The 11,999-nt window shown below is 31.8% G+C and overlaps 1 protein-coding gene across 1 annotated transcript; it reads left to right on the forward strand.

Annotated features, from left to right (window-relative positions):
- The first annotated feature begins 5,102 nt into the window (after positions 1–5,102).
- Positions 5,103–11,782, forward strand: LOC119641458 (serine protease inhibitor 88Ea). Its single transcript, XM_038040153.1, has 3 exons — positions 5,103–5,302; positions 10,261–11,225; positions 11,284–11,782. Coding segments are annotated over exons 1-3 (1,266 nt in total). The 5' UTR covers positions 5,103–5,301; the 3' UTR covers positions 11,584–11,782.
- The last annotated feature ends 217 nt before the right edge of the window (positions 11,783–11,999 follow it).

Below are 11,999 nucleotides of genomic sequence, written 5' to 3' on the forward strand. Positions count from 1 at the left end.
ATATATAAATAAAGCCAATTTATTTTAGATTTATCTAATTTGTGTTTATCTGAATGTACATTTTCTGCATTATTTATAAGAAATGAAAAAAAGCAAGCATTTATTTTGACGTTGAAATATATTCACCAACATATTTTATTAGAGAGTAACAAGCCGTAATTTCAAAACCATCGATTAATACATAAAACTATGTCTAATGTATATATCTACATGTCGGTAATCAATATTCTTTGTCATTAATCAGTAAGCTAATCTGTTTAATTTTGTATTAACTTTTTTATTGCTGTTTTTCACGAATTCATTGTTTATGTTTACAATAATTTCTTCTTTTTTTTTTTGGTTATAAAGGTTGTAAAGTTCTTGTTTACATTTTTTTTATAAAACAATACGACAGCGCAGCTGCCCGTAGTGTTTACCGTTTGGAAGTTTTTAACCCGAAAACGAGCACGACGCCTCATTATATCGGCCCTCTAAAGAAAAGAAAGTAAAAGTTTAATAATAAAATGCGTGAAGACAAATTTCGAATACTTAAGATATGCTTAAGAAAAGTGGTAATTTGTGGTTATTTGGAGATTTGTTCAGAATTTGCTACAAACGTCTATAAAGGCCGTGCAACCTGCGATCTAAATTCAAATAAGGCTGACATAATGAGACTTCATTTTCGTTTCCGGGTTAAAAAATCGCAAGTACTAAACACAATAGGCAGCCGCACTATCATTTTGCCAATGAAATAATTTCAACTATAGAATAAATCGTCTCTGTTGCTTGTTTTATATTTCTTAGAAAATAAATGATATAAACCAAAATTGAAAATCGCATAATCTACAAAAAGTGTGCATTAGTGTAGTATAAACGGAAACTAGATAAATAAGTTTAAAATTTGAAAGAAACGACCATCATTTCGTATTGTACTTTTTTCTCTTTTTGTTGTATTTGTCTGCAAAACCATATGATTTCAACTCCCGCAAATTTCTATAAAAAGTCTGCAAAGTTGAAATTGCAACCCGAAAAAATCTAAATATTGCTACATATAGATTTTTGCAAAGATTTCGCGTATCAAAAGAGTATTTTGAATTCATTTTAGGAAAAAGTATCTTCTTGTTTTGCTTTTCATGTTCTTGTGTTTCACAGCAAACGAAAGTTTTCCTAGATTGTCATTAGATCACGTTCATTTCAAACTTGATAAGTGTTTATCGACTCATTGTCAGTTTCCACTCTAACTATTTGAAAGGGAAATTACTTCAATGATGCATAAGAGGGAAATATAAGGACGGGCTTAAAACGGAAATAAAATTATACATTTAGGCACTTCCTTACTTTAATGAGGAACTTTAAAAATTATTTGATTAAACCTTTGCGATCCCGCACGTTTTCGTACTGACAAATCTGCAAATTTCCATTGCAAGAAATTCCGAACGAGCGACAGATATTGGCTGCCAGATTTTCATAAATTTTTTCCATTTTTTAATATGAAAAATTTAGCCAAATCGCTTCGTATTCTTTTACGTGTTACTTAACTTCTTATCCGTGAAAACATGCGGAAATATGACAATCATCTACACGAAAACTGTTAAAAATTTTAGGCTTTATATAGAATTGGTTCTTATCAATAGATTTTCATGTGTGCTAATAAATGTTTTTGGTTTAATAATCAGGGCTTTTCCTAACATTTGAATAGTTGTAACTATTGCTGCAACGTTTCTTATATTATTTATTTATTGATTGATAATATTTGCGCAAATTGCTTTGCACTTTAACCCGCATCTAAATTTACCTATTGACTATGTTATGCATGTATATCAGGCAAGCGAATGAGTTTTACAATGCGATCCATCATCATATCTGGTAGAAATATTATTGAGTGACTAACGCTTGCTCATTAAAGTAAAGGTGCTGACACAATGATGTGTTTTCCCTGTTTTCGGTTTAAATGTTTTCAGTAGTAAATGCAATGGGAAGCTGCGCTATTACACTATTTTACAGAAAAATATAAATTATATGTGCAGTAGTCACGACTAAGCCAATAATTGGTACACATTTTTTTCACTTTCGCGTAAGACTTTTGTGACAATTTTGTGTAAATAAAAAATCAGAAAAGCGAGAGAAGTTTTTGTTTATATTTAATTGTTGCTGTGTTAAGTCGCTATTCTTTTTAGTTTAGCTAACTATGAGAGAAATACTCCGCAAACATAGGCAATAAATGTAGATTAGAACATAACGAATTTATTGATATCGTTGTCAATGTTCAATATAGGCAAATAATATTATATAATAGATATATAATAAACTTTAAAATTTATATTATTTTATTTTTGTATGTGTATTATTCATTCGTGTAACATATACATTATTTATACATTTAATATGTTTGTTTTACAGAGCAGGTTTGTTTTAAGGTAGGGCAACGGAATTAGAAGATCCCGCAGAGTCCTTCTCCACCCCAAAGTTCGAAGCTGTTTTATCAAATGGTATAAAATGATGTATCGAAGCATTTTGCCTAATATTTGTATATGGATTAACACAAAACGATTGTTTATTAACATTTAGAAATATGTTGCTTACCTTTCACAAATTCAAGTTTTTTTTTTTTTAGTTTGCTGTGATTAAATGGACTAAGCTAATCAGGAACGTGGCTTATATATCCACCCAAAAATATTCTGCACAATTCTTAAAGTAAAAATTTTCCGTTTTTGCAATTTTTATTTCCGTGGCTAACTCAAACTTTATTAATTGATAATTTTCCGTTTAGTTTTGGTTTTGTTAATTCTTACTTTCTTGTCTTGATTTAGTTGTGCGCAAGTAAAAGATTTTGTATGCAATTTATTTTGTTTTCAATTTGCAGCTGTAAATGGAACTCGAAACAATCGATATTAACTTAGAACAATTAATACTAATGCCAAATGTGAGCACTTTTTACTTTCGAGTAATTTGACAAGTTTACAGAGTGTATTTCACAACTGTTGTTCTTACGTGATCCACAGCAAGCCGATAGTCATCAGCTAATGCTGATTGCTATCCCTTACGCAATCCTAAATCAGTCTAAGAACGAAAGCATTAGCGATAACGTAACGCTCTTTCAATGTTACATTCAGTTGTTTAGCAAATACTGCTGCAAGCCAAAGCGGCAGTTCAATTTTTTATACGTGATTATCCCCATAGTTTTAAATTAACATAAATGTAAACAACAAATATGTGAAAAATTAAGATACGAGAAATTATTAAAGTAAAGAATGAAAAAAACGATTTTAAAAGGAAAGGCGTAGAGGTGAACAGCGGCGGTGCTGTTAAATAAAGCAACGGACGTGCTTACTTGAAAACCATATATAAAATAATATTAAGTGCAAACCAAAATTTCAAATCGAATAATATAAATAAAAAAAAGTGACAATAAAGTAGATAAATCACTTCTAAATTTAAATTTTTAATGGAACCTTGGTTTTATGTAAGTATTGACAGAGAAAATTAAATAAATAGAGACACACAGTTAGAATCTTTAAAATACAAACCAGTGAAATTACACGAGCTTTACTTCATATATCTTGATATCAAAATTTTTACTGATATTTATTGAAACATTTGGTGAATACATTTGCAATTCTTGACTCTTCTACCTGGTTTCTGAGTTTCTCCAAAAATAGGCCCTTCGAAGCAATTTCGACAGTCACACCAACAACAGCTCCTTGCAGTTGAAGGCGAATTAAAGAAGAGGCAAACGGACATGCAAATTGAGTTTACTATATATGTAAATTCTAAATTGATTTAGCCATGTTTGTCTAGCTGTGTGTCTGGTTGGATGCGTGTTATTGATTTTCTTTTGGTCGCAAAAATTAAGATATTATCTTCAAATTTTATAGAAAGGTTGGAATTTCTATTCTGTAGGTATAGAAAATCGCCCGAGTCTCTCAGGCGACAAGCGCATAAGATAAAGTATCTCTGTTTCTCTAAGCAAATACATTCTCTTAAATATTTTAAAAGCTGAAATTTTTTAAATTTAATTTGGGGTTGGCCCTTACTATTTATGATCAAAAGTGAAAAAAATTGTCAGCGTCCACTTATCTATATAAGTGATCAAACTTTCATTTTCACTCCCCTTTGACATTTTCCACTTATTAATCGAAACGTAAATAAGATACAACACTGAAACTTCTTTATGCTGCCTTCAATTAGAAAAAGTCGAACAGGCTTAGTCATTATTATAAAACACCAAAATTTAGTTTCATTTCATTTTCATATTATTTTACTCATTCTTCCCAAAGACAGAAAAAAGTATTGTACATTGTATATAGATTCTTTATACCAAAAATGAACACAGGTAAGGAAAGGTAAGACTGACATTGACACGATGGTGATATTTAGCCCTAGTCACATATAACTTTTTTTTTCATTTGTTTATATATTTTTAGTTACAAAAGAATGAGCTGGCGTGTAGTCACGTATGAAAAATGCAGTTTTCGTTTTAAAAGATGCCAGTTTGTTTTAAAAAAACTTGAAAAAAAAGTTTACACGTATTTCATACATAAAATCCGAATCTTAATAAAAAAATTCGAAAGTTGAACCTATTTTTGTAGAGTTCAAGTTATATTGCCAAATAAACATTGACAAACATTGCAACAATGACAGAGATGTCGATCAAAATTATGTATCCCAACGATCAATTGCTTTTAAAATCGATAGTTAGAAATTTGGAGAGCTTTTTGTTATAGACACGAAACTGAGAAACTATCGAATTTATGGCGATTATCAGTAGTTGAAAGTTGGCTTTCGCATTGGTGTTTAGCTGTTTTCAACAAACTGCCGAATACAAAAACGGAAGCTAAATTTTTGATAAGTGATTAGCCCCCAAATAAGGTAACACGAACTCATACTGCGAAAAGAGCATAAATAATTCTCAGTCGATTTTGCTGATTTAACATCAATTTCTTTAAAGTATTTGCAAGTAAAGGAAAAATAAAAGAGATTCATTAACGGGTTCTCTGCCTGTTTGTAAGTTACAGTCGATCATCAAACAAGCAACGATCGGTGAGATTCAACAAATATCGTTGAAATATTTATCGTAAGAAAAGCTTTTGATTTCGATTTGAGCAGAATTGTGTTGTTGAAACATATTGTTTACGGCAATAAATCAGTGTTTGAAAAGCAGTTTATAAGTGAGGATCGCCGAGTTTGTGTATTAATTATAATAAACAAACTAGAAGAGAGTTTAACCTACAGCTCAACTCGACAAGCTAGTGTTTATATGATCATCGTCATCGCTATCATCAAAATCATATCGATTGTTGTTGCTGTCAATAAAATTCAAAAAGTATATTTCGTAATAAATGAAAATATGTGTTCAAAAAAAATATATACATATGCACACATAAGCACATAATTATCCAAGGCTATGCAAAAAAAGACTTCGATTTTTGGCGTAGTCGCTGTTGTTGTTGCTTTTTTTAAAAATGTAAACGCTTACATAAATGCGTGTTTAGTATTTTCAGTTACTAAAATTATCAATTAACGGTATTTCGACTATAGTGTAATAATAATGTGACTGCATTTAGGATGAGCGTTGTTGCCTTTATGATTGCTGAAGATGTTTTGTAGTAAATATACTACATAGACAAAATTATTACTATACAATGAACTTTGTTATTTCGATTTTATTGCTTTCTTTGTGTTATTTATTTCACGTTCAGAGTCGGTTTTACACCACATTTTTGGAAATTCCATCGCTTGTACACAATTGTTGCTGTTTCGGAAATTACGGGCATGAATCACAAATCAACATTCAGGTCAACACTATTACGCAAATACTTTGCTATGTATCTGTGCGTATTTGTTTATCGATGCAACTTAAGAGCTCGGAAGTGAACATTTTAGAGTTTAAACGCGTTTAAAGTTATTTATTTTATTTTGCTGTTAAAGTTGATCGTACGTTGAATGAATTTCTCCCTTATGTGGTACTTTCTAACTAATTGAAGAGATGACTAAGTTGATAACAACACAAAAATTGAAGCTGTGTTTTCCCCATTGTTTAGGTGATGCTGGCAAAAAAACGAATCATTAACCGTATCAATTCCGAGATGGAACTGTTTATTAAGCTTCCGAAATTAGAAAGAATTGGAGCGTTCGTCAGCTAGCTCACTATAACGACAAGTCTATAAATGTTTCAATTTTAAATCTCTGATCGCCATCGCAGTCACTGTTTATACGGATTGTATGTCGGAATCAACTCGTATTTGCGAGCGTTACGTTTGAGCGTTTTTGTGCACTTTAGATCAGATCTTGTTGCGTTCTTGTTGTTACCGTAACTTAACTAACATCGATTATTAGCTGCATTATAAAGCAATAAACCGTCTCTATAATGTTCAAAAAAAAAGTTTCGACACGTCTTGCCTTCAATTAGTATAACATATATGCATCTCAATCCTTAAATCATCTTTAAACAGATGCAGATAAAGATCCTCGTTCATCAGGGTTTTGTTTCACACAGTGTTTATTTCCTACCTCTTCATCTTCCACCTCTTTCGACTGCCATGAGTTGTCATTGCTCCTTAAATGCTAAATTACTGTTTGTGCTGGATGTACACTCGAAGAAAGGTCCTCGAAACCTTGTCGTCCTTTATTCGAACAAATTAATCCTTTATTGCCTTGAAACTATGTATATTGAAAATGGCTGTAAGGCTCATCTGATAAAAGCTTACGCTATCTGCACTTTCACGTACGTAGATTCTGTAGATATCTTGCGTGCTATCAAAAAATTCGAAATTAATAAAAGAAAAGATAAACCGAAAGAAATTAATTCAATTAAGTAAAAATGCAACTTTAATGCAAAAATAACTTTAGCTGTTTTTCCAGCTTTCGCAAATTTACATTACATTTTCAACTCGTTTAACAGTCGCTTGAGAAGATCGGCCCGGCTAAACGCAAACAATAACGTATAAATGCATAAAACAAAGCTTATCAACGCTTTCACTTTTATTTCGGTTACATTTTATTTGCAATTATTACGTTTACTCGGTAGTTAAACTGAATGAACTGATTCAAATAAGAAAGGTTATAAAAGAAAATATTTAATTAAAAAAAAAAATGTATATATTAAACAATTTTTTATAATTTAAAAAAATTTTACTTCCAATAAATTATGCATTTAAAATACTAACACAAAACATTTAGTCACGATTTCGGTTATGAGTGATTTCCGATTAATATACCTTTAAAGTTACGTGCAAGGTCATTACTATTATTCATACATTTAATTAAGGTTAAAATTTATCGCAGGCAATAGTCGCCATCTGTCACTTTTCAGCTAGATTAGTTACATTAGAAACGTCTACGATTTAACCATTGTAGGGGGTCGCGGATTAATACGTTCTGCTTGTTCTAATTTAAGGAAACTTTAGTTTTTGTAATTGTTCGCTTTAACATTCCCAATGAGTTTTTGTCATTAGTTATTGCAACTTAGCTCGCTCTTACTAAAATCTCTGAGAATATTTTGTAAACTAAAATAGTTCCAAAACTAACTTTTCCCGAACCTTTTGCTTTGTTCTTCGCTGTATTTGTTTTCGAACATTATCAAAATTTGTTGTCGTGGTTGTCTTTTGATAATAGTTGTAGTGCATATTTAGGTAGTGTTTACCAATTTTATCGTCTCTCAAACTCTTACATTATTAAAGAATAATTTAAGTGCTTTTTTTATATTGTAGTTGGTAAATAGCAAACCGGATGTATATTGCCGGAATCGCTTTAGCCATCCTGTTCCGATTACAATTTTTTTAATCTCTGTGTAGAAACAAACTTAGTTTTATATTTTTTCTTATCAATCTTATTGCGTGAAAAGTCAGAGAAAGCAGTCAATGAATCCGCCCATTTTTCTCAATTCCAGATTGAATATTGAGTTTATTTAAAATATTTTTCGGAAGTCAATTAAATCGGACGAAGTATGCGCTTACAGTTATCCAAAAATCATATATAAAAAGTAGGCATAGTGCTTTCTACAATTTTGACAAATATTCATTGCTTTTTTTACACGATTTTGAATTAGCAGTGTCCACCAATTAGCAGAAAATTTTTAGACGAGTTTTTTGTTCTGGCACTAATCCACAAACATTTTTTTTTTCCTTTCAATTGTAATTTTGACAGTATCTCACAGAAAGTTATGTATACAGCAACAAAATACAATTAGAGGAATACTGCGATCACAAGTCAATCAGTTTATGCCCACACAAAAGTTAGCGACTTGCTTTACACTTATTTGGCCGTTGATAATGAATACAGTTCGTCATTTGATTCAAATCCGGCAGTTGTGCTAAACATAACCGACATATCTATTGATGGAAGGATTTTTGGTCCAATCCGTAATGAATGTGTGCGCTTGTTATCTAGTAGCGATGAATAGTTGGGAAATTTTTATTCCTATTCAATTTAATATTCAATTCAATTTTTATATGTTGTAAATACTTATGGATTGACTTTACGCCGTACGTTTGTCTTATAGGAACGAAATATGGATATCATTAGATTTCTTTAAAAAATGAGATGAATGAGATTTTTTAATCTTACACAATTTTTAAGACAGTGGAACCTATCACCATTTTCCATATACTTTTTTACACGGTTTCTTTTTGCACCAAATTTTCAAGGAACGCATCAAAGAGTTGTATGTATATACGATAGAAAATACGGATAAATAAAGATCAAACACACCGTATATAACATAAAAAAGCGGCAAAGCTGAATCTTTTCTACTAACCATCTTCTCTCAAGAAAGAAAACACATGAAAAAGTGCTCTATTGTACTAGACACAATGACCGATTATTTTCGCACTTTTATACAGGTATTGTAGGATCACCCGCATACGTTGATATTTTTGCCATTTATCTCTTGTAGTATATGAACATTATAATAAGCGCGAAATTAATTGTTTCGGCTTTTGGAAACATTAGTGTTCTCAGTTTAAGTTGCACTGTAGGTGTAACCTTTGGGTTATGTGGCCCATTTTCAATGTGTTGGTGCAAGAATATTTAATGAGCATTGAATGTTCTTGCCAAGCTTAATTTTTGTGAACGATGGTATGTTCACCGCATATATTATACAAGTGGACAGGTGGACATGGTTAGATTGATTCAGATCTGATGAAGTTTACTTCCGGTTGTTGCAAACGTTTTGATGAAATTAATATACACATGCAAGATAAAACAGATAACATATATGGAGAACATAATATCAGATAGATTTCAAGTTAGGCGAATATGGATCAATTTATGATCATATTCATTTGTGAATTGCCTTAATCTCGTAATGAATTGTCCAAAGAAGAAATTATGAGCATGTACCGTCTCCTATTAATGTATATTTACTGTCATTGTCCACATCTAAGAAGGCATCGTCATAATTGACGATATGCAAATTTTAATATGAACATATTTACGTCTAAGTCCGATTCTAACTGCAGTTTTAAGGTGGGCACCTAATCTTTGATCTTTCAGTTGAAGTTTGCTTTTAAGGCAGAATTTGGGAAGCGTCTTTACTATTTTAACATGCGATCAACAGACGAACATGTATGACAAGGTGGATAGCAACATCTATTTTGATGAAAGTCAAATTTCATGGTATAATTATCTCTTCGTTTTTGGAGGAACCAAGTGTTCGGTAACATTATAAGATGCCACAAAGTAAACATAAAGTAAATGCTCTTACGAAAATTTTTTAACAGTAACTAATTATAAACGTTTTTCGCTATGACGTAATAATAGTTTATTACCTTGTTTGTTAAAAATTAAGCTGGCTCAAATTTCATAGAAATTTAACGGTCAGTTAACATCTATAACTATTATTATCCACACATTTATACACTTATTTGCGTACCATAGCAAGAGGGCAAATGAAAGCTGAAGAGATAAATATTCAAAATAATATTGGTTGGAATTCCGGTACTATAGTTTTGGCTTAATAAAATGTGCCAATGTCCAATCGAATCCGACATGGGGAGAATCGTATAAAAAGTTCGTTGAGAAGCAACTACTTCGATCTTAAAAATATATTTTATTTTTTCGAAAAATATTATAAATTTAATTTTTCCATTAAAAGTTTCAACATTAGAAGGCTTCACTTTTCCTGTGTAACATTTTCCTTTCCTGACCGGCATTATGAAGCCACGTTCTGCTCGGTTTGTTTTTTTTTTTTTATCGTTGAAGGCTTTTTCTTGTTTGTCATGAAAAATGAAGATCCAATGCGTTATAATTAATATAAGTTTTATTTTTATTTCTGATACGAAGTGTTTTTCTTCTGGATAATACTGCTCGCCACAATTGCTGTTTGCTTCAATCAGGAAATATGCTTCACGGAGCCTAATGTCGAACAAATGCCAACAGCTGTACGAGCGGATTTATACCGCGGCCAACAAGAGTTTACATTTGCTATGCTGGATGAGATTCAGAAAGCTACGCCTAATGAAAACATATTTTTTTCACCCTACAGTACTTATCATGCCTTGTTGCTGGCCTATTTCGGGGCCGTTGGTAAAACCGAAGAAGAATTAGTCAAAGTCTTACGGTTATCATGGGCAAAGAATAAGAAACACGTCAATCTTGGTTATCGTTTGGAAAAAACTTTGCGTTTTACACGTTCTAAAAAGATGCCCATAGAGTTTGCTTCAGCGGATAAAATTTACTTTGATAAAAGTATTAACTTGACACTTTGTGTAGTTGATAACTTTAAAGACGAATTGGAGTCTTTAAATTTTAGAGACGAACCCGAGAAATGTCGTCAGGACATAAATGCGTGGATTGCAAATATTACAAGAAATGAAATCCCGGAGGTCCTTAGCGCTGATGACGTGAGCAGTGACACTCAAATGATTTTAGCTAATGCTGCTTATTTTAAGGGTCAATGGGCTAACAAATTTGATGCCAAAGACACAAAACCCCAAATATTTTATACTACCAAAAGTCAAACCTTCGTGCCTATGATGCATCGACGTGGAACTTATAATTTGGCAATTGATGAACAGATCGGCGCATACATACTGCAAATGCCTTATTTAACTTCGGATGACGAGAACAAAGATTCTGACATATCCATGATGATTGTGTTGCCACCTTTTGTTGAAAATGGATTAGAAAATGTGTTAGAGAAATTAAACGCTGAAACTTTGGAAACGGCTTTGAAAGAGAGCATGCCTCGGGAAATAGATATAACACTTCCTAAATTTGAATTTGAACAAAATATAGAATTGATGCCGGTGAGTCGATCATAATAGATACCTTGGTTTTTTTTTAGCTCACTAAAGTCTTTTTCAGATACTCAATCGGATGGGCATTAATTTAATCTTCAGTCAGAATGCTGAGTTAAGTGGCTTTTCTGTTGAAAGCAACTTGAACTTTGGCGATGCCAAACATGTAGCAAAAATTAAAGTAGATGAAGAAGGTAGTACTGCTGCCGCTGCCACAGTACTCTTTAGCTTTCGTTCAGCTCGACCATTAGAGCCTACAAAGTTCGAATGCAATCATCCATTCTTGTTTCTTATTTATGATCACAAGTCCAAGGCCATTCTGTTTACGGGTATTTATCGTGATCCTCAAACACAAAATCTACAGTAATTAAACGGTATATTATATACCGTTAAAGAAGGCCGAGGCTGCATGTGTTCTCTGACCGGCACATAAGATTCGGTTTAACCCGCGTACAGTTTTGTTTTCTTTTTTTTATTTCTTCAATTGGTACATTACACTATATTACACTATGCCATATGTTGCATGCATTTGTTAAAATTTTCAGCAATTCGTATATATGAAAACACTTTCTTGCATTTATTGTAACAGTAAAACTAAAAACTTTCGTCTCTCATCAAAACTTTTTAACAAATTTCTTATTTTCTTTTCAAATAATTTAAATTGCATGGGACATCGATTCATTATTAAGTTTATCACAAGTAACACATTAATAATACGTTTGCCGTGGAGAAAAACCACTTTCATTAAAATTTGTGATACTTATGTAAAAGATGAAAAACATC

Source organism: Glossina fuscipes, unplaced genomic scaffold (genome assembly GCF_014805625.2).
Source record: "Glossina fuscipes isolate IAEA_lab_2018 unplaced genomic scaffold, Yale_Gfus_2 150, whole genome shotgun sequence".
In the NCBI taxonomy this organism is placed as follows: Eukaryota; Metazoa; Arthropoda; class Insecta; order Diptera; family Glossinidae; genus Glossina; species Glossina fuscipes.